The 23,941-nt window shown below is 38.5% G+C and overlaps 1 protein-coding gene across 4 annotated transcripts in view; it reads left to right on the top strand.

Annotated features, from left to right (window-relative positions):
* Positions 1-3,259: 3,259 nt before the first annotated feature.
* The window catches only part of GPR89A (G protein-coupled receptor 89A), a 59,585-nt gene continuing 38,903 nt past the window's right edge, over positions 3,260-23,941 (top strand). For 2 of the 4 annotated variants that reach the window (XM_045081817.1, XM_004779628.3), the window contains exons 1-5: positions 3,262-3,490; positions 11,475-11,534; positions 12,734-12,837; positions 16,897-17,003; positions 17,433-17,534. In XM_045081817.1, the coding sequence (XP_044937752.1) occupies positions 3,449-3,490; positions 11,475-11,534; positions 12,734-12,837; positions 16,897-17,003; positions 17,433-17,534 (415 nt within the window). In that variant the 5' untranslated portion in view covers positions 3,262-3,448. Of the gene's footprint in view, positions 3,491-11,474; positions 11,535-12,733; positions 12,838-16,896; positions 17,004-17,432; positions 17,535-23,941 lie in introns of all 4 variants that reach the window. The other 2 variants (XM_004779629.3, XM_004779627.3) reach the window with 2 other exon arrangements.

Here is a 23,941-nt window from a genome sequence, read left to right as displayed (position 1 = left end):
CTTATCCAGTAGCCAAAGACCCTTCTTGACTTTTTAAAAGTCCTGTTGAGCTAACTACTGTGTCTAGTTGGGTTCCACACATACACTGAGACAGATGAGACGCTCATCTTTACAGATGAGTAAGAGACAAGGAAAATAATAACAAAGAGACCGTTAACAACCTGGAGAAAACAAACAGTGGACACCAGAAATAAAAGAATAGCATAATTTCAAAAGATATTTACTTAAGCTTAAATAAGTAAGCTTAAAATCTGTTTTGTGAGCTCAAAGAATTTAAAAGAAAAAATGAACTCTGTAAAGCAAGAAATGAAACAGAAGATAATAAGATAGTAAACTGAGTTGGAAAAGAAGCTGGCAGAGTTAGTAAGCAAAGTCTCAGTAGACTCAGTAGAGTTGAAGAATAAGGAGCAAAATTAGCAATACATAAAGCAAAAGCAGTACTTTAAAGAATCACGACATCAGGAAGTCTCCCAGAATGCCAAGAGGAGGAACAAAGGCATGAAAATTATCACAGAGGAGGTAATAGACATGGAGTGAAGGCCATAGAAATCCAACATAAATATGGGTCCTCCTGAAAGACAGTCAGGACAAGAGAACCATAAACATCAAAGATCTAATGGGAAAAAGCTTTCTTAGAAAGTCTGATTAAAGACCTGAAATCATAAATTGGAAGGAACTGATTATGTCCCAGGGGAAAAAATCTAGACAAATCTTGATTTGCAAGTAGACAGACATAATCCTACAAATTTAGAAATACAGGAAAACAGCTCCTGATAATGTTTGTGTACTGCTAATAAATAGTTGTGCTTTCACCTTCTAGTCCAGTTATGAACATAGGATAGGATCCTATACTCCCCATAGGTGGCGAGGCTTCCTGTGAAGAAAATGGATATTTCAATGTCAAATCCTGAAAAGAGAAAGATTCTAGGATGAGAAAAGAAATAGAAAGAAGAAGGAACTCCTTTCTCTCCATGAGCCTCATTCTCATTTCAACTCATTCCAACAAGTGCCAATGTGCTCAATATGCTTCCAAAAGAAACAAAACAACCATGTCTGCCATATAGAGGCAAATCAGGGACTAAGTTAGGGAGTTAATGAGTTAATACATGTCAAGATCTAAGAATAGGCACATAGTAAGCACTTGGTACATATTAGCTATTATCACCATCATAAATATTATTCTATGTGATATAATAACTACCATAGTCTTGTGACATATGTCTGGCAAAGTTCTATTTTTTAAAAAAGATTTTATTTATTTATCAGAGAGAGAGAGAGGGAAAGAGAGTGAGCACAGGCAGAGGCAGAGGGAGAAGCAGGCTCCCTGCTGAGCAAGGAGCCCCATGTGGGACTTAATCCCAGGACGCTGGGATCATGACCTGAGCCCAAGGCAGCTGCTCAACCAACTGAGCCACCCAGGCATCCCACAAAGTTCTATTGTTAAATGCTGTACCTTAGGCTCAGCTGGGATTCAGAGATTTAAGGGAAGGGTTTGTGCACTTGGCCTGGAGGGATTGAGAGGAAAGATCTCCTTTCCTGTCAAAGGCCATTGTTGGTCATGGGGATTGGTAATAGCTCTAAGGGGAAAGAAGCAAAGGTGAGGACAAAAAAAGCAAGAACTCATAGCTCTCAGTTTCAGCCATCCCTCCCAGTACTTTGAGAGGTGAATCAATTGGACATAAATCTAGTGTGAAGGTTTCTAGTCACATTCTGCAATCAAAAGCAAGGGTAGTAGTTCTTTGGGTCACCAAGACCTGTCCTTGACCTGGATACAGGTGTTACAGTAGGGAAAATCCTGAATGGTGCCATTCAGAGCTTTGCACAGGGCTGGGCCCAGCGGGATGGCATGCCTTTCTCTGCTTTGCCAAGTTCACTGAGACCCTGATCCCCACCATGCATTCCAGTAAGCCACCAAGGTGAACTCTTAGCCTTGATATGCTCTCCCAGAATTCTGCATTATCACACAGCCTTGAATCTCAGATGAATTAGATGAAATTCTAATTCATCAAGTAGCATCCGTTTGGTCATCTACCTGCCTCCCTGATAGATGTAGCCAAGGACACAAAGTTCTTTGACTTGACTCTGCCATAGTAGGGCTACCTCCACGGCTTCCTAGCCTTCTGGATAAAGGATTGGACATCTGAAAGGTAGTTTGGACTGCTTAGTACGGCAGAGTTCAATTCCAATAAATTGCGTGTAATAAATCAGTTACTCAGACTGCAGTAGTCTAAACACTCAGGTCCTCAATGCCAGGTGCACTAAAGGCTATGCTTCCAGGTACGGACTATAGCAGCTCCCACACTGGGTCATTGCCCTCATACGAAGCCACCTTCCAGTGCTATGAGACTACAGGCACTCCAGGATTACCTAGAGCCTGAGGGGAAAAGGATAAGCCACAAAGCAATGCATTAAGCCTTCATGAAATGAGTATCAAATGGATGAAGTCCATATTTGAGCAACTCCAAGGGAGGGGGACTATTTCCTAAAATAATTCATCTTCAGACCCTTAAAGAATTATTCCTTGTTTTGAGTTAAATCTAGCTTCGTTTAACTTCCAGTCCTTTGTCTAACATGTATTTCCAGGGGCCGCATCAATTCTACCCATTCTTTCACACAAAGATAGCTATCATGTTCCTGAGTCTCCTTACTTCAGTTTCTTCCATCTGTCCTCATCTGGTGGCTCACCTCTGAGCATGCTCCAATACATCTCTGTGCCTCTGAAAGTGTGGTACAAAAAGTGCAGTACTCCAGGTGTGGGCTGATTGTTACCAAGTTCGCTGAGATTATCACTCCTGTTAGAGATGGTGTGCTTTTTTTTTGTTATCACCTCAGAAATTTACTTGTTTATCTATATTTGCTAAAAATATCATCTGCCTCTCCACTCTTCCTTACCTGTAATTAAGTAGTTGTTTGGGTAGCCAAGTGTAAGTAACAACATTTAAAACACAATGCCTCAGTTATGGTCTATCTAGCTCATTATAATCATTAACTTCATCTTATTAACCATGACCACTACACTACAAAATGGAATTACCACTTAAAATAAGATATTACCTCAGGTCCCACCAACTTTGGCCTCATAAATAAAATGCTACCTTGCATTACATCAGCTTTGGGATTTTCAAACCACTTAATTGTATCCCGCCCCTTTTAGCCAGGACATCCATAATTGAGCCACACCCCCAGAACTTCCGGTCCTTGACCCCGCCCCCGGGGCCTCTCCTCCCAAGAGCCTCGCGTCCGCCCCGCCCACTCTTAGCCCAGGGCGGGAAGCACTGGCTAGAGGCGCGGATTGGCTGACTGGGGCGCAGCTTGATGGCGTCGGGCTGGCTAGCCGCGGTCCCCGCGGTGTCACCCGGGCGAAGGCCGCCTTTGTGAAAGGGCTTGTAGCCCGAGCTTGCTGCGGTCACAGGGAGTGGAAAGTGGAGGCACGAGCCTTCCCTACACCATGAGTTTCCTGATTGACTCCAGCATCATGATTACCTCTCAGGTGAGCTATTGCCTCCCACCCCGGGACCCCCTCAGCCACTCCTCCGTGAATTGTCTTCTCGGAGTTTCAGTGGTGCTGGCTGGCCCAGAATCTCGCTGTCCTCGTCCTGCGTCTGGACCTGCCTCTTCGGTTCCCAGAGCTGGGGGAGAGTGTGGGATTTGCGGAGTCCGATTTCCTTAGCCTCATAGTGGGAAGGCGCCCTGCGGCCGTCCGCTCCCCCACCCACCCTGTATCTCCCCTCTCTCGTCCACTTTTGGAGAGAATCACACGGCCTCAGCGCTCAGCGCGGGGGCCGGGAGAAAAGAGCGGTCCCCAAAGCCCCCAAAGCTTCTGGCCTGCGCCTCTCTCCCACGGATCCCGGAAGAGTGTGGTTCCGCGCACGGAGTACGGAGCAGGCCAATGGGAGCTGGCTCCTGGGGACACGTGGGGACCTCGCTTGTTAGTTGTCAAATCCTGAATCCCCATTTGCAGGAATTTGCCGTGGTCAGCTCAGAGACCTTAAAAGTACTTAAGGTTTGGTTTGTGCACCAATACCTCATCCTTTAACACTCTTTCTGCTTCGGATCTTTTTCTTAACCCTCCCTTTTTTACCCATTGGTCACCTTCATTAATTAGCACAGTCCGCAGGCTTTTATCGACCATTTTATAAAAACTCTGCGGGTACAAACCTAAATAAACACTAATTCCTTGTTCTGTACAAATTATGTCTAGGAAGTGTCTTGCTTTTTTAAAATTTAGTTAGTTAGTTTCAGAGTTTAGTAATTCATCAGTAGCATATAACACCCAACTGCTTATCGAAGGTGCCCTCCTTAATGCTGATTACACAGCTACCTTCCCTCCAGCAACCTTGTTTATTTCGTATAGTTAAGAGTCTCTTATGATTTGTTTCCCTCTCTAATTTCATCTTACTTTACTTTTTTCTGCCCTTCCCCTATGATCCTCTGTTGTCTTTCTTAAATTCCACATATGAGTGAAATCATATGATAATTGTCTTCCTCTGAATGACTTATTTTTGCCCTTCCGATTACTATGTTTGTATCCTTTAGGTAAATACCTAGTAGTGCCATTGCTGGACGATAGAGTGGAAGCCTCTTGCTTTTATCAGCTTTCATTCGTTCAGCTACTCTGTTTTCTTCATAGCATTTATCGTAACTCTGATATTTATGTATTTATTTTTTGAGGTCCTGTTTTGTCCAAGTCTTATCCCCCTGCCATTAAGTACAAGTACTAAACACAGGTATTGGCTGGCCAACTGTTAATATTTGTAGAAGCTCAGACTATCTAATTATTGATTTTTACTTCCTAATTTCCCCAATAGTTTAGAGTATATTTCAAGTGGCAAATGACAGAAACAGTTTTGAGGGTTTAAATTAAACTAAATCTTTGATCCAGTTTCCATAGTCCTTCATCCTAATGTTTCTGTCTTTGAAACAGAGCACTGTCCTTGGCTCTTGAAAAACTTTAAATACAACATTTTAGAAAATATGAAACAAGGGACACGCTAATAAGATAACTTTTAAAATTTACCATCCTTTATATCATTTTCATAATTGTTTTTATTGGCTGCATAATATTCAAATTTATTAACACAAAAATCTGGACACGTAATTCTCTTATTTTTCTAACTTTCTTAAGCTTTTCTAATTTTTCTAAGCCTAATTGCCCTTCGTGACAATTCAGGTTTCAGCCCTACTACTGACTTAGGAAAAATGACAATATTTCAGTAGCTTTTTTTTTTTTTAACTCAATTTTTAAAAAAGAATGTGGGTGAGGAAATTGGCATTATATTGTAGCATCTTAAGATTTTTAACACAGACATAATAAGTTAAAGCAAGAAAGTGGCCTTCATATCTTTTTACATTATACAGTACTTTAACTTTCACACATGAATTCACACGCAATATTAAATATTTAATGCTCTTTACAAGTGAGGAACTAAGACCCAAAGAATCATTTGTGTGGACTGTTCTCTGACCTTAATTTTTATGTAGCTCCTTCATCATTGTTTTGGTATCAGTAAAAATATCACTTTAGAGAGGCTTGTTTTGACTCCCTACCCCCATCACAGTAGCACCCATCCTAGCCACCTTCAATCCCATTTTCCTGTTTTATTTTCTTCTTAGCCTCTATCACTATTATTTGTGTCTGCTATTTGTAAACTTCATGAGGTCCAGGTTATTCTTTCTTATTCTCTGCAGTATTCCCCAGCATCTAAATCAGCTGCTGATACATGGAAGCCTAGTAAATATTAAGTAAATAGAGATGTAGTTATGTTAGAAACCCCTCTTCCTCATTTTTCCTGTTTTATATGAACTGAAAGGTTTAGTTTAAATGAAGTCTGTAGAGCATGCATCTCTTGATCTCAGGGTCATAAGTTTGAGCCCCATGCTAGGCATGGAGCCTACTTAAATAAAATTAACTAAATATATATTTCAGACTTTATTTATTTTTCTTGAAATGGTCAGCTGTTTGTGCCATTCCCCTCCTAATTTCTCTGAATCTCTATCACTGTCCTCAAAGCCTCCCTTTCCCTCCTCATTTCTTAAAACTCTTAGCAGGTAACCTTGCCTCCTGTATCAGTAAAAGTGAGGACAAAAGATATAATTTCCTTCTATGCCCTAGGTCTTAATCTAAGCCATTATGTATGTCTACAACCATCCCAACTGCCTTCCTCCCATATCAGAAAATAAAGTGCCCCTTACCCCTTCTTAAGGTCATCCTCTCCACCTGTACCTTTGATCTTAGCGCAGCTTATTATAAAGTGCTTAAAAGCACAAGCTTTGAAATCAGCCATACAAACTTCAGATTTGATCCTGATTTTGACAATTACTATAAATGAATTAACTTCTATAAACCTCAGCTTTCTCTGAAGTGAGGATAATCACACATACTTCAGGTTTTTAGGATTTAATGAGATTACAGTGCTAAGTACTTAGAGTTCCTGGAATATAGTAAATGGTCAATAAATGTTAGTTGCTGCTCATCATAGTAAATTATTAACACTGTCGATTAGCTTTCCTTGTAAACACCTTTGCCTCAAGTATTTTTGCTACAGAACTAACTGGTCTTAAGGCAATTTTATGTAAAATATAAACTCACCGAAAATAAAATGGGGCACTGATTTAAAAGGACATAATGAAATGTGAAAAATGAATAACAAAATTAAAAAGACTTTATTGTGAAATATGAAATATTTGAATACATCCAAAATATGTAGTGTAGATTCCTTCTCACATGTGTTCACCTGCCCCTTACTCTACTACTTCTTCCCCAAGGCCTATAAACTTTCTTTTCCCCACCTCCTTCTCTAGGCTGCTATCTAATGTTTCCTCTTTTTCATACTTTTTAAACAATTTTTTGTTTTGTTTTTTAATTAAAGTATAGTTGATACACAAAGTTACATTAGTTTGAGGTGTACCAAATAGTACTTGGTCATCCACCAGTCTTCTGAGTTACCCTGTGCTCCCCACGAGTGTAGCTACCATTTGTCACCATACAATGCTATATTCTCTAGGTTGTATCTTTATCCCTGTGATGTTCATTCCATAACTGGAAGCCTGTATCTTCCACTCCCCTTCACCCATTCTGCCCATCCCCCCACTCCCTCCTCTCTGGCAACCATAAGTTCTCTGCATTTATGGGTCTGTTTCTGCTTTGTGTTTGTTTGTTTTGTTTTTTAGATTCCACATATAAATGAAAACACATGTTATTTGTCTTTCTCATGACTTAATTTCACTTAGCATAATACCCCCAGGTCCATCTATGTTCTTCAAATGTCAAGATCTCATCCATTTTTATGGCTGTATTTTCCTGTGTGTGTGTGTGTATGTACACATGTACACAAACACGGTATCTTTCTCATCCTCATATGGATCCTTAGGTTACTTCTATACCTTGGCTTTTGCAAATATGCTGCAGTAAACACAAGGGTGCATATATCTTTGCCAATTAGTGTGTTTGTTTTTAATTTTTGAGGAACCTCGATACTGTTTTCCACAGTAGCTACACCAGTTTGCATTCCTACCAGCATTGCGCAAGGATTCCTTTTCCTCCACATCTTTGCCATCACTTGTTATTTCTTGTCTTTTTAATAGTAGCCATTCTTATCGGTATAAGGTGATATCTCATTGTGATTTTAATTTGCATTTCCCTGGTGATTAGTGATGCTGAGCATCTTTTCATGTGTCTTTTGGCCATCTGTTTGTCTTCTTTGGAAAAATGTTTGTTCAGGTCTTCTGCCCATTTTCAATTGGAATTTTTGTCTTTTGGTTGTTGAGTTGAATAAATTCTTTGTATATTTTGGATATTAGCTATTGGATAGATCATTTGCAAATATCTGCTCCCATTAAGTAGGTTGTCTTTTTCCTTTGCTGTGCAAAAGCTTTTTTTGATATGGTCCCAGTAGTTTTTGTTTTGTATTGTTTTTAAGATTTTATTTATATATTTTTAGAGAGAGAGGAAGCGAGAGTAAGGAGAGGGGCAAAGGGAAAGAGAAAGAATCTCAGGCTGACTCCATGCTGAGCACAGAGCCCAAAACAGGGCTTGATCCTATGACCCTGAGATCATGACCTAAGTGGAAACCAAGATTCAGATACTCAACCAACTGAACCACCTACGTGCCCCCCAATTGTTTACTTTTGCTTTTGTTTCCCTTGCCTGAAGAGACCTATCTAGATTAATGTTGCTAAGGCCAATGTCAAAGAGATTACTGCCTGTATTTTCTTCTAGGGGTTTTATAGTCTCAGGTCTCAAATTTAAGTCTAATCCATTTGAGTTTATTTTTGGTAGGGTGTAAGAAAGTGATCCAGTTTCATTCTTTTGCATATAGCTATCCAGTTTTCCCAGTACCCCTTATTGAAGAGACTGGCTTTTCCCCACTGTATATCCTTGCCTCCTGTGTCATAGATTAATTGGTCATGTAAACTAGAGTTTATTTCCGGGATATCTATTCTATTCCATTGTTCTATATGTCTATTTTTGTATCAGTACCATACTGTTTAGATTACTACAGCTCTGTAGTGTATCTTGAAAACTGGGAGTGTGATACCTCTAGCTTTGTTCTTCTTTCTCAAGATTGCTTTGGCTATTCAGGGTCTTTTGTAAGATTTTAGTATTGTTCTTGTTTGTGAAAAGTGCTGTCGGTATTTCTGTCTTGGCTCTCCCTAGATTAATTTGTGTTTATTGTCTCTGTTGCCTTACCCTTTTCACCCTCAGCCCACCTGCAATCTGTTTCCTGCCTCCATTTCAGTATTCACTGGTTTCCATAGGTTAGCATTGACTTCCAAGTTACCAAATCCTTTGAATAATTTTCATTCCTGGTTTTATTGCCCCCTGCTTCAATTAACACTCATTCAGACTATTAGGTTGGTTTCGGGATACCACCCTCTCCTGGGTCTATTTTCTGTCCACTCCTTCTCTGTCTCCTTCCTGCTCTGTTCTTCCCATTCCTACCCTCCACTGTTTTCTTGCCATATTGTTTTTCTCACTGTACATACTATTCCTGGGTGATCTCACGTACTTCAGTGGTTTCAACTCTAAGGTGTATCTGAGTTCTGCCTTCATAATCTCTTTTATGTTGACGTGGATGGCCCTTAGGCACTTAGCACATCTTAAATTGAACTCTTCTCTTAATCTCCCATCCTAGTTCCCAGACCTTTTCTTTATCCAATATTCTTTGTATAAATTGGGTGGCCTCACTCTTCATCATGTATTCCAGACTAGTCAAGCTTGACTCCTCCCTGCTGATTTAACCTATTGTCTCCTCTCCAGCCACCAGTGTCTTAGTTCAGTCCTTTAGCATCTATCATCTGGACAGCCACAGTAACCACCTGTATGGTATCTTTCTGCAGTATTGTTTCTTTCAAATGCATCTTCTACATGGCCACCATAGTCCATATAGAACAAACCTGGCTGTGTCTTTTTCCTACTAAAATATGACTCATAACCTACAGACTGCAAGCTCCTTAGAGTGGTCTTCAGGCCTCTGAGTTGGTCTCCTGCTCCTCCTCTCTAAGCCTCATTTTCACCCACTTCCTTCTCGAAATTTTAGCTTCCAGCAGCACCAAACCATGTATATACCCCTGTATATTCCCAGTATACTCCCATGTAGATATCATGCAGTTTCTTAGTTCTGTGCTTGTACTCATGTTCTTTCCTACCTGCAAAGAAAGCCAGGTCTTTCTACCCCCATCCCCTGTCTTTTTCCTACTTACTGCTCTTTCATCCATGAAGATAGTAGTTCTTTACTATTTTAGGGGTGGTGGAAACCTTCGAATGTGTGATAAATACCTTAGAGCCTCTGTCTAGAAAAATACATATAATCCTCAAATTTGCACATGATACAGGCTTCATGTGCAATTAAAACCTCCTTCAACTAAGGTATTCCTAATGCATCCTAAATGCATCCTATCTCTCTACATACCTGTTTGATCTCCCTTTTCCCGTATTTTACATTATGTATATATTTCTACCATTGTATGCCCCTTGTGACATTATAATTATTTAGTGTCTCCACCACTACACTTCAAGTTCCTTGAGGGCGGTGACTATCTTACTCATCTTTGTATCCCCAGCACTTAGCACAGCACATATAAATTATCACCAAAAAATTGAGGTTGACTCTTCCTTAAGAACAAACCATCTTTCACCTTGGACCATTTACCTATTCAGCGAACATTAATGGAAAGCCTACCATGTGCCAGGCATTGTGCAGGGTGCTGAGAATACAGATTAGTATTCAAACACCCTTGTCCTCGCAGAGCTAACATCTAAGAAAGTGTGTTTAAATTAGACATTACAAAACTGTGTGGCAAACGCTTTGGAAATACAAGATCGAATAGGATTATATAAAAAGAGCAATACATCTTTGAGAGGTCAAAGGCGGCCTTCCAGAGGTAGTAATAATTAAGTTAAGACTTGTAGGAACTGAAGAGAAGTTCCTGTCAAAGGACAATGTGCATAGAAGACTTTATAGGAAGGAAAGAGTATTGTGTCTAAAGAACCATAGGCAGTTCCATGGCTGAAAATATGAATTTGGTGAATATGAGGGACACAAGAAGCTGGAAGAGTCTTCTAAACCATGCTCAAGAGTTTATGCTTCCTCCTAAAGTTCGTGGGAAGCATTAAAGAATTTTATTCTTAACGTTCCCAGCAGAAGAAAAGAGGAGTTATGGGGCACCTGGTTGGCAAAGTTGATAGAGCATCTGACTCTTGATCTCTAGGTGGTGAGTTCGAGCCTTACAAAGGGTGTAGAGATGACTTTAAAAATAAGACAAAACTGTTTAAAACAAAAAAGAAAAAAAGAGGAGCTGTGTCAGAGTGTGTGTGTGTGTGTGTGTGTGTGTGTGTGTATACAGAGAAGGTTCTGCTCACCAATTAAAAAAAAAAAACAGTTTTTAGAACACTGAACAGTGCTGTCATGTGCCTACCATCTGATGCCAGCTTGAACCAAAACTGATGAAGTGGGATCCTGCAATCTCTTGGCTTTACATTGTTAGGGAAACCATATTGTGGAGAAGCTAAGAAAGCTCCATGAAAGAAAGTACATTAAAAAAATCAGTTTTTCTACCACTTTCCTCTTTTTTTTTTTTTTTAATTTTAACTCCTTTCCCATTAAGTTTTGTTTTTCTAAATACTTGCAAACAGGGATATAATATAAGAGGCAAGTTTCACTGGCTCCTTTTTTGCTTGCTAGATTCTCTAGCTAAAATGATAATCGCAAATTGCCGGAAAAAAAATATACTTTTATTTTTGCCTAACATAAACAATGTTCTAAAACATGGATAATTTCAAAAATTGACGAGCATTTTAAACCTTCTCCCAGTGTTGTGGGTTTTAATAAATAGATCTTATATAAGTGGATCTTGTCTTTAATCTTGGAAACAAGTTAATTGTCTGGTTAACAGAACTTTTATCTCAAAATAATCTGTGTTGGGCATTTCTCAAAAGATTATGTATATTGACATTTGATCTCCTTCTCCTCCAGATACTTTTCTTCGGATTTGGGTGGCTCTTCTTCATGCGCCAACTGTTTAAGGACTACGAGGTAAGAAGAGTTCATTTTGGTTATACTGCTACTGTATGAATCTAGATTGTTTTAAAATGGGCACGAATGGTGGCTTAGTCCATTAAGCATCCGACTCTTGGAGTTGGCTCAGGTTGTGATCTTAGGGTCAGGAAATCAAGCCCCCTGTTGGGCTCTGTACTTAGCATGGAGGCAGCTTGAGATTTTGTTTCTCTCTCCTCTTGTGCAAGTGTGCTCTCTCTCTCTGAAATAAATCTTTATAAATAAAAATAAAATGGACAAGAAAAATACCTCTGTCCAAGAAAGGTCATGTTCCCTTCCAAGGTAGGAAGTTTTAGCCAAATGAGTACTATATAATTCTTAAATTGGAGACTATGATTAGTTGACTTAAAAAAATAAATAAATAAAAAATAAAGGCAGGCTCTATGTAACTCAGGAGCAAAACTGACATGCCTTAGTAATATCAGTATAAAGAACAACAGCAGACAGTTATTTTTTTGAAGAGAATTTAATTTACAGGGTCTTATAAATCTTCCCATTCATTTGGGTATATGACCTTCAGTGTTAATAACCTAAGTCATCCTAAATTAATACCAAAATCTTAAGGCTGATCTGGTTCTTAAGCCAGAAGTTCATAGAAACACCAGCCCAGACTGGACATCTCCTAATTAATCTTTATTTAGTGATAAGCTCAATGGTTGTGTACTACTTTTAGATCGTTTCTAGGATGTTCACCAGTAAACCTTTCCAAGGAGTTTGGTTTGTGGTCTGAAAGAGCCCAGGATTCTAGAGAGTCTGCTCTGCTCAATACTTCAAGGCCTCCGAGGGCAGGTTCCAGAACTGGTCCAAGGTCTGAAGAGTGTTGAAGAAACCCAGAAACCCTTTTAGCACTAACCTCTGTGTGTGTGTGTGTGTGTGTGTGTGTGTGTGATCTTTTTTAAGTCAGTGCACATCAGGAATTCTAAGTGCTGCTTCTCGCCCTGTCACTTCAGGCTGTGCTTTAAATTCTCCATCCACAAGAGGATGATGGGAATAGTGCCCATGATTTAGAAATACTACCTACTTCCATCTATTTCTTTAGCTCCAAGCAAGTTGCTATTATAGCCCTGTTTCCAATGACTTGAGAATTTTTTCATTAAGTTTTCCAACTTGTGACCAGATTATTAATTCAATACTTCACGCAAGGAAATGACTTGTATTCTCTATTTGACTTTTAATAGGTTCGTCAGTATGTGGTACAGGTGATCTTCTCTGTGACCTTTGCATTCTCTTGTACCATGTTTGAGCTCATCATCTTTGAAATCTTAAAAGTATTGAACAGCAGGTGAGTGAGTACTAATCAGCCCTTCTCATGGAGAGAACTGTGTGATGAGATGGAAGACTTACCTGAATTCCATAGCTAAAAAAATCCACCGTGTGGTTAGTTTAGTCTCAGTCACTGTAAAAATCATAGCAAGTATGGATCCCAATCATCTAGTAACTGGTTTGACACCAATTGTGAAATAAGAGAAAAGAAAAAAAAAAGTCTGACCTTCAGCTCTAATGAGAGCCAATTGAGAGGCCTAATTGAGAATGAAGCTGTGAGAACCTAGGTCCCAGGCTTCACCCAGAAGTTTTATTCTTCTCAGGCTGCTCTTTGAATCCTGCTAATGGCCCTTCATATTGTTGTGCTAATGAAAAAAATCTCTACCTGAAAAGATGAGAATTGCTCAGATTTAGTTATGAATGGGCTTCTCTGAAGTCTGAACTCCAGCTTTCACTTAAGTTACCTTTGTTGATTTCACAGGTGTGGTCGAGTCTGATTGAACTTAGAGTCTGATTGAACTTAGTCTTCTTTAAAGCATTTTTTAAAAGCAACTCCTATTCCCCTCCAAATAACAGGCCTGTTTATTAGACAGCCTGTCCAAAATATTTCTTGCTTGTTAACTACAAGCTTGAGTTCTTTTAGACCATTGTTTGTGTGTAGAGTGCATCAGCTATTCTATGTTGACTTTTGTAATTTTTTATCTCTGTATGGAAAAATCTTTTAATAAAGTGGCATTTGACTCTATAATCAGGAATCAGTGCTGAACTGAGCTGTATAACTTGTTCCAGACTCCTGATACTTGAGACTTATAGAGAGATGGTGTTCTCAGATTCCTTTGAGAATCAGAGTTGATAATTAATGTCTCTTGATAAATCAAGAATTTGTAGTATGATAAAACAAGAATGTATCCTGACGCTTACTTTAACTAGTTCTTTAATAATCCAAACCTTTTTTGGATGAGCAGGATATAGATCCTATGACTGTCAAGAATAGACAAATGTTCTTTTACTTACTAATTACAAATTATTAATCACAACCAGGAACTTCCACTGCTCTCTACCCAGAGGTCAGCAAGTCATTCTGTAAAGGGCCAGATAATAAACATTTTAGGCTTTGTAGATTATATGGTTTCCATCACAATTACTCAGCTGTGCTGTTGTAGAGTGAAAGCCAGCCAAAGCCGATGTATAAACAAATGGGTGTGGCTGTGTTCCAATAAAATGTCACTTATAAAAGCAAGTGTCTAAATAAATGAATGAATGCAGGTGTCTGGCAAGCCATAGTTTGCCATCCTCTAAGTATGAAAAGAAAAGAGTATGCCTCAAATATTCTACAATCAAAATTGTTTTTGGTAGATGAAGTCCCCCCCTTTTAACTCCTTTATAATTAATCCATAGAGTAAGACACATCACTCAGTTACTTTGATATTTATTTCTTAAATAGTTAACCTTAAAGAATATAGGAAGTTGCATTACTAAAATCTTGTTGTTTTTGGGGGGGTTGGGTTTGTATAGACTGAGACACATTCAGTTGCACCTATTTCTTTTATACTAACACTTGGCCCTACTATGTAACAGAAATATGGACCTTGATCATGTGTTATTTTGGTGCACTGACTTCATTCAGAATAGTTCTCAAAAAAGAATCTTGGTCCTAACAAAGAGTTAGGATACTTCTGAGCAGTTTGACACCTCTGAGCAGAAATGCTGTGGCCTCCTACTTAGATATATAATCTTGTTAGGATCCTTAATTTTCTCAAGAGAATGTCATTTACTTTCAGCTTAAAAAAAAAAGTTAAAATACGTGTTCATTTTTAATTGGCAATATGGGTCACACTTGTCATTTCAAACCCACCACCGCCCAATATCTTTTAGAAATTTTGCTGAAATACTAAGTACAGTTGCCTAGAAAATGTGTAGCTTATTTGTTTCTCTAGATGCTCTAAAGTGGGTTAATCCAGAGAAATAAAAGGCTGTCAATAGATCTAGACTAAATGGTATTGGCTTTTTGTAGCACAGCTTTTATAATGAATAGCTCTTTGTTTTATAATGGCTTTCACCTGTATTGGGGGGAACAGTAAAAAACCACCCTCTGAAACTCATTTTGATGTTTCTCTTTAAAGGATGTTGTTGAAGACCTTGTTAACTGCCTTCACATTTCTTCTTTAGGAAATCTTTAGAGTAATTTCATTGTCTTGGTATACTTCAGTAATAGTAAATCAGTAATAATTATACTTCCTTGAAGCAGTTGGTTTCCTATAACACTGTCATTTACTTAACTGATCAAATTTTCTATTTCACATCAACCATTAGAGACTTCAAGCTAAATTTTTGATCCATTGATACCATGTTTCTAGAGCTCTGTGGTGTGCATTTTCGTAATACTACTCATCAGCCCTGGCCTTCTTTTATACCTATCTTTTCCCTTGTTTTTCCTTTCTTTTTCTTCTTTCTTACAGTTTATTTTATTATCCTATATTTTATATATCTTCATAAGCCACTTAACCTCTTAACTTTTTGAAACAAGGCCCAAGTGTAAGTTTAAAATTAGCAAATACAAAAGACACGAACAAGAAAGTGAACAGATTCCCCAAGAATGGGAAAACATTTTTGTAAATTACTTACCTGATAAGAGACATCTATCTAGTATATATGAAGAACTCTTACTAGTTCAACAATAAAAAGACAACACATTGAAAAGTGGGTAAAGGATCTAACTAGGCATTCCTCCAAATAAGATACATGTATGCCAATAAGCATATGAAAAGATGCTCAGCATCATCAGTCGTTTGAAGGGAAATGGCAGTCAAAATCATTGTAAGTTACCACTTGACACCCATGAAGATGGCTATAATCAAAGACAGTAACAAGTGTGAGCAAGACAGTGCAGAATTTGGAACCTTCCTATACTACTGGGGAGAATGTAAACTGGTGCAGCCACTGGGAAATAGCAGCAGTCCTCAAAAAATTAAATAGTTATCATATGACCGAGCAATTCCACTCCTGGGTACATACCTAAAGAGAAATGAAACATGTCCACACAAAAGTTCATACCCAAGTGTTCCTAGCATCACTGTTTATAATAGCTTAAAAGTGAAACAATCCAAATGTCCAGCAACTAACGAATGGATAAACAAAATGTGGCATATCTATACAATTGAATGAACATTATTTAGCTATAAATAAGAATGAAGTACCTTGAAAACATTATGCTAAGTGGAAGAAGCCAGACATAAGATGACATGTATAGGCAAATCCATAGAGACAGTAGATTGGGGGTTTCCCAGGACTGGGGCAGTGAGGAGAAAAGGAGAGCGAATGGGAACAGTTTCACTATGGAGTGATGAAAAATGTCCTAAAATGTATTATGATGGTTGTACAACTTTATGAATATGCAAAAACCATTGAATTGTACACCTTAAATGGGTGGATTCTATCTCAATAAAATTGTTATTTTAAAAAAACGTCCACGGTCCGGGGTTGGACAAAATTGGTGAAGGGGAGTGGGAGATACCGGCTTCTAGTTATGAAATGCATAAGTCATGGGAATAAAAGCCATAGCATCAAAAATAAAAGTCCTAAAAATATTTTAATCAATTCACAAAATACAGTTCATAAGCATTTATAAAAGTAGTCATGCAGATCAAATGTTTATATTGAAGATGCAAAAGAAATATTTAAGTCTTTATAGCACGTTACTATTTATAGCGATTACTATTGACATTTATTTTCTTTTAATTATGAGACTCCCAGTGATAAATGAAACAATAGTCATATTCTACCAGTAATAGTATATGTTGATATGTTATTATACACTGCCTATGAATATAACTAGATCATTTCCATGCTCATTTAAATAAGTAAAATTTTTAGAAAGTTAGGATGTTCATATATACTTTTCAGGACTCTATAATATATTCTTTAACCTCTATAAAGAAGCAGACAGTAACAGCCTACTTGACTAAGTGGATGGGATATATTCAGTATTGAGTTCCGAGTAAGAAATCTTTAAGACTAAAGAGAATGAAAGTTGCTGCCTTCTTCCCCTTCTAGTGATATTCTTTAATATTTATTTCAGTTCCCGTTATTTTCACTGGAAAATGAACCTGTGTGTAATCCTTCTGATCCTGGTTTTCATGGTGCCTTTTTACATTGGCTATTTTATTGTGAGCAACATCCGACTATGTGAGTATTTGTAAACGTGAGTATTTTACCCTCTCGTGTCAGCACATAGATTGAGATAAGGATTTGTGGGGATTGAGGCTGTGGAGAGCTTCATTTCTACGTTACTTTCAGTAGCGACTGTTGTTTATGGATGCCTCGCATATAGCATCTTAAGAAGTTTGGCGCAAAATCAATGTTGACTGATTAGACAATTTGTGCTGCAACAGCTGTATTTCTATTTCCACTATAGTATCTCCCTTAACCCACATCTTAATTTCAGCCAAATTCCTCTTACAGTGATTAGGATGCTTTCTCTAAAAACTTTTATTCCATCACTCATTTGTCAAGTGAACAAGCCAGCCAAATATTAGTATGATTCCCTATCTGTAAGTAGAACAAGCTCTTTAACATAGATCTGTTTTACCTTACTGTCCTTCTCCTCTTTCCTAGTACATAAACAGCGTCTGCTCTTCTCCTGTCTCCTGTGGCTGACCTTCATGTACTTCTTCTGGAAACTGGGAGATCCATTTCCCATTCTCAGCCCAAAACATGGTAAGTATAAATGTGGTGCGGAGAAGGAAATAATTGTTTATCATTTCCTAATTTTAAAAAACAACTATTTTTAAACTTCTGATTGTGGGAAATATAGCAAATTACTTCTCTAAAAACAGTATGGTTTTATTTTATTATTATTTATTTTAACAGTGTGGTTTTAAACTGAATTTCCCTTTATCCTAGGAAATATCAAATACTGGCTTTGGAAACTACTTCTATGATTTTAGAGCAGGAGTTTTTGACCTTCAGTTAGTGAATGAACTTCAAGAGAGTAAGGGGAGGGGAAAGTTGTCTATATATTTAAAATTCCTGTTATTGCATGTAGAATTATCAGGAAATATTTGTATGTATATTTGGAGCTGAAGTATCCACAAGCTTTTATTAGATTCCCAAAGGGGCCAGTGACCCAAAAGATAAATGACCGCTGCTCAAGTAATGATAAATACTGTCTTTGGGGAGTATATGTATTTTAGGAAAGAGCAGTGACATAAAACATTAAAAATTAGTGGATAAAGAAAAGCTTTCTAGGTATCAGTGTCTCTCTGTACACAATAAAGTTCATTTTAAATACAAGAGCAGGAGCGCCTGGCTGGCTCAGTTGGTAGAGCATGCAACTCTTATCTTGGGGTCATGAATTCGAGCCCCTTGCTGGGTGTAGAGATTACGTAAATAAAACTTAACGAAATCTTCAAATACAAGAGCAGATAATAGAGCCCTATTTTCTGTGCTAAAAACCAGGAACAATAATCTGTCATCTAATAGTCCTTTCAGAACTACTTCAGAAATATATACATGAATATAGGTATAGATCTCTATGCCACCTGTAGTGAATATATTGGCACTTTGATACTGGAGGTTTAAAAAAAATACACGTCTGTTCATTCCACTGTCCTGCTATGTCAGGATTCTTAGAGCAGAAAACAGAATCTACTCTAACAAATTTAAAGCAGAAAGTAATTTATTTCAGGATATCAAGGAGTTAATAGAATTTTTAGGAAAGCAAGATGTCAAACTTAAATGCTGCAGTGAAGAGTAACATTCAACCATACAACGGTAGTCACTGGAGAAAACCCCACTGAAGTTGTCACTACCACTGGGGACCTGTGACATCAGGGATCAGATAGTAGGACTGCTGCAGTCCCAAATGCTGTCCACACTCCCATGTTATTCACTTCTGCCTCTGATGTCTCACATGGGCATGTGAATTGGATACAGCCTAGGTACATTCAGAACCTTAGTTTCAAGGAAATCTGAGAAAGAATATTTGGCTTTCCAGATTCTGTAATACAAGAAGACATGCCTGAAAGGCATTGGAATGAATGTTGAGTAAAACAGTATCTAGAATCTACCATGAATCCATCTGTGTCTACTCCTTCCCTGTAGCAGGGATCGAGGAAAGAGGTTATAAGATTGTGCTGCAGGAGGATCAGAGAAAATGCACAGTTTTAAAAAGCATATACAGGGATGCCTGGGTGGCTCTCAGTCAGGACATTCCTTCACCTTTTGTTTTTCTAGAAAATACCTATTCTTGCAATATTTAACTCTTGTCCATTCTAGATTTTTCTGGCCATCATGAAGATACTAATTGCTCCCACCTCAGTGTACTTATATCACCTATAACAATTTTAATTACTTGTTACCTTTTCTAACTTCCTCATTAACTCATAAGCCCCCTGAGGACCCTGGGGTCAAAAACTACATCTTATCTTTCTATCCCCAGTATCTAGAGTGGAACCTAGCACATAAATGTTTAATGCATGTTTATTGAATCAGTGAATAAAAAAACAATCTTAGTCTCTCCAAGGTACTAGATGAGTTTAAGAATGTAACACTCTGGATAGGATTTTAGGATTTGCCAATATGATTAGCATGTGCATGTCCATATAGGGAAAAATTTGGAGTACAGAGGCCCTGACAATATAGCTCTCCTATAAACTATTTCAAGTAAGCCCAAGAGAGAGAAATTTGTGATATCAGAAATGAGGGACAAGAATTATAAAAGGACCCCAAGGCTGCTTTCAGTAATAGCACAAGCTAACACGCAGCCCAAAGACAAGACTCTGGTGTCTGTCTCCAGCTTTCTTCTTGTGAGCAGTCAGTTCACACGACCTGTGTAGCCAGACCACGCCTGAAGGGAGATGAAGACCATCACATCTTTGGTATCTTCATCTTTTTTTCAAAATTCTGTAGAGATATCCTAAAGAAGACACTAGCAGGAAGAGCTGGGGAAATAGTTTCTGTTTTAGTTTTCCATGAAGTCATTCATTTGCCTAAAAGAAGTAAGTAGAAAGAACAGTTTAGGCAATGGATAAGAAGCAGCCAGGCTTACCCTGCCATCTTAGAGCTTTTCTAGGACTACCCCAACAATCAGTATGATTTATTACTGTAGAGACCACAAAAAGACTGCAGGACCCCATCCTTACCTATAATGAAAAGATTTCTGTGGAAGTACTCCTCGTGCAGTGCCTGAACCAAGGAAGATGAGAAGGCATTCCATACTGGGAAGGAGTAAAGGAGGCTAAGAAGGTTTATGAAGTGCACAAAAAAATAAATAATAAATAATAAATAAAAAGTGTATGAAGCTAGAATGAATCTGCGTGAGCAGATGGCAACAGTGAGATGGTTTTCCGCATGCCACTTCATCCACCTGACTTTATACTTATTAGCCAGAAGACAAGTAACAATTGACCTTAACTTTATAGAACTGCTAAGATTACGTAGATCATATCTTCAAAGTACTTTAGACCAGGAAAAGATATTTACTAAAGGGATACCACCTTAAAGGGAATAAAAGTAGAGGGGGCATTTTTCTAGTTTTTTAATATTCAATAACCTACATTAATCCCTTGATTTTTTTTTTGTTACTGGATAATTTTATATCTATAGTCAATAAACATTTGCTAAACACCTTCCATGTGCCAGGCAGTAAGAAAATCAAAGATCAGTAAGACATGATTCCTTCCTATAAAGATGATGTAAAGAGGTATGTGGGAAGTAGAATGAACAGAATTTGAATAAGGATTTAGTCATTCATATAACATTCCACAAATATTTTTTGAATACCTAGTTTTATTTTAAGTGCTGGGGACACAACCATGAATGAAACAAACTTGGTTTCTGCCCTCCTGAAACTTACCCTCTGGCGGAGAGGACTGAACAGTAAATATATAAACAAATAATTGCCAGTTGTGATTATTATTAAGGAGCAAACAGGTTGGGGTGCCTGGGTGGCACAGCAGGTTAAATCCTCTGCCTTTGGCTCAGGTCATGATCTCAGGGTCCTGGGATCAAGCCCCGCATCAGACTCTCTGCTCAGCAGCGAGCCTGCTTCTTCCTCTCTTTCTCTCTCTGCTTGCCTCTCTGCCTACTTGTGATCTGTCTGTCAAATAAATAAATAAAAATCTTAAAAAAAAAAAAAAGAAAACAGGTTACTGTGGTAGACAACAATGTAGATAAGGATGTCAAATTAGATGCTAGTGGTTAAAGTCAGCCTTTATGAGGAAGTATTTAAGCTGAGATTTAAAGGACAAGACCAAAGCTAGACCCAGCAAGAAGGCACAAGAGACATCATGTAAAACCCTCAGGTTAGGGACACCTGGGTGGCTCAGTGGGTTAGAGCCTCTGCCTTCGGCTCAGGTCATGATCCCAGGGTCCTGGGATTGAGTCCCGCATCGGGCTCTCTGCTCAGGGAGGTGCCTGCTTCCTCCTCTCTCACTGCCTGCCTCTCTGCCTACTTGTGATCTCTGTCCGTCAAATAAATAAATAAAAATTAAAAAAAAAAAAAAAAAGACTGGTACATTCAAAGGGGAGCAAGAGGCAGAATGGAGACTAGTGGTATAGACTTCTCTATTTTGGTGACTAGATAGTTGATATCATTTTCTAGGAAAGGTAGTGCAGAAGAAGGAAGATAATTCAAACTTGGCATATGTTGAATTTGAGTTGCCTATGCACATCCAAGTGAGATTCAGCAGGCAGTTGGCAACTTAAGAGGAAGGTATGGATTTATTAGTCCTTATGGAAATAATTCCAGGAATCAAAAAAATTAGGCACCATCAGCTAAACACCATTGGATAAACCTGAGAAAATAGCCAAGCTTAACCATGGAAAATGTATAGAGTGAAATGAAATAGCTTCGGGCCCATTCTGAGCAGAGAAGACCCGAGAAAATAATAACTAGAAAAGTTAAAGGGTAACTGAGAGAAATGGTATAAAAGCCAAGAAAGAAAAATAATTTTAAATAACAATGATTCAATTGCCTGGCTAGCTCAGTTAGTAGAGCATGAGACTAAACAACAATTCATGTCATGAAAGATCGAATAAAGCATGGATTGGAAAATGTCATTGAATTTTACAACCAGGAGCATAGGTTGTAGAGCTACACTGCTTGTTTTTGAACAAGAGTTCAAAAGGACACTGCCACTAGCTGTGTGGCCTTGACTAAGTTACTTACTTACCCTCTTAGTGCTTCTGTTTCTGAATCCACAAAGTGAGGTTTTTCATAATACCTGCCTCACAGGGCTGTCATGAGGAGTAAATGAGTTAATACTGCTTCAAACAGTTCCTGGTACATAATAGGCATTGATGAATGTTGCTCTACTATTGCCATTATGATTATTAGTGAAAGCAATTTTCTTCAGGTAGGAGAATGGAATGGAAGCCGAATGGCAGCCAGTTGAAGAATAAATGGAGGTGAAGAAGAGGTGATAGTAAGTGTGAGTTCCTTTCAAAAAGTTTGGCTTTTATGGGGGAAATAGAAGATTGGCGACTAGAGATAAACTCAAGGCTATGGACAGACTTTCTTAGGAAAGAGACTTGAAACTGAAGGAAAAGAACCAGCCAGGAAGGAAATATTGAAGATAGAGAGGACAGGTGATGGAACAAGATTCTGGAGGCAGTAGAAAGGAAATAAGATCAAAGCACAGGTAGAGAATTCTTAGGTTTGCACACTGTCTTGTTTGAGGGGGACAAGTTGGGAGGATGATTGCAGATGTGAATATAGTAGAAGGAAGTATATATCTAATAACTTCTATAATAGGGGCATTAGCTACTGAGAACAAGGATTTGGAAAATGAATTCAAGGTTTCCTGCTGGATGGGAGTGGTGCGACACCTGGTGGCTCAGGCAGATACATGTCTCACTATTGGTTTCAGCTGAGGTCATGAGCTCAGTGAGATTCTGTGAGATCAAGGCAGGTATCAGGCTCTGCACTCAGTGGGGAGTCTGCTTGAGGTTCTGTCTCCCACTCTCCCTCTGCCCCTCCCCACCATGTGCTTGTGCACGCTCACACTCTCTCTCTCTCTCTCTCTAAAATAAAATTTTAAAATTTAATTAAATTAATTTATTTATTTGAGAGAGAGAGATAACAGAGGGAGAAGGAGAAAAGACTCCCCTCTGAACAGGGAACCGACATGGGGCTGGATCCAGTACCCCGAGATCACGACCTGAGCTGTAAGCAGATGCTTAACTAACTGAGTCACCAGGCACCCCTAAAATAATTTTTTTTTTTTAAGATTTAGTCTGCTGAGGGAATTGGGAAGAAATGGCTGACCAAGGGCAGGAGAAGAATTCCTCAGTAGTGTTGTAAGTTCTATTAAGACTAAAGACCATAAATCTGTAATGGCACCAATATCACAATGCACTCTAGCTGTTTTAGCAGCTCAGTCATGGGCACAGGGAAGATGGAGTGTTAGACTGATCCAAGATAGGGAGTTTTTAGGATCAGCGCTAAAGAAAGACAGTCAGGACAGTGTCCTAATGAGAGAAGTTGAAGCAAGTAAACTTGGAGCTTAGACTCTGTGAAGGAAGAAATGGAAGGTAGGAAAAAGCAGAAGATTATAGAGACCAGAGGTCACAAAGAGCTCTGAAATGGTGTAGTGGAAGCACAGGAGCAGGAGGACCAGAATATTGGAATTTTGGTTTCAAAGCCAACAAAATTCCTGAATGGCAGCTCTGGTGTTAGGCCAGAGTGAATAATGCTGAAGTGGATTCCATTCTTGAAACAGGAAGGGAAAACAAAACTAGTTTTGTTCTGTGATTCCAAGCTTCCTGGCTTATTCTTCAGCATTGCTTTCTCTCATTTATCCCAAATATACATGGCATTTATTTTAACTACTAATTATCAGCATTCTCAAATAATCAGAAACAATTGATAATTAGAATACAACTGATAATCTAAAACTCACGTATCTGCCTTTAAGATACTCACGTATAAATTCAGCTCATCTGTGAGATACCTTATGTGTTTATGGACAAAAATGAGTAAGACATAAGCTTATTATGACCTAAGGGGGAAGTGTGTATCTTGATGGTAAGTATAGTGGAAAGTGGTCCCTGGTATTTCTACTTTTCCAGCAGATTTACTTTCCTAACATTATTTTGCCAAAGCTTTTACTACTAAAAGTGCT

Source organism: Mustela putorius, unplaced genomic scaffold, assembly GCF_011764305.1.
Source record: "Mustela putorius furo isolate JIRA1106 unplaced genomic scaffold, ASM1176430v1.1 tig00000585_pilon_pilon_pilon, whole genome shotgun sequence".
NCBI lineage: Eukaryota > Metazoa > Chordata > Mammalia > Carnivora > Mustelidae > Mustela > Mustela putorius.
The sequence above is the reverse complement of the archived record's forward strand: the minus strand, read 5'-3'. Positions and strand labels throughout refer to the sequence as shown.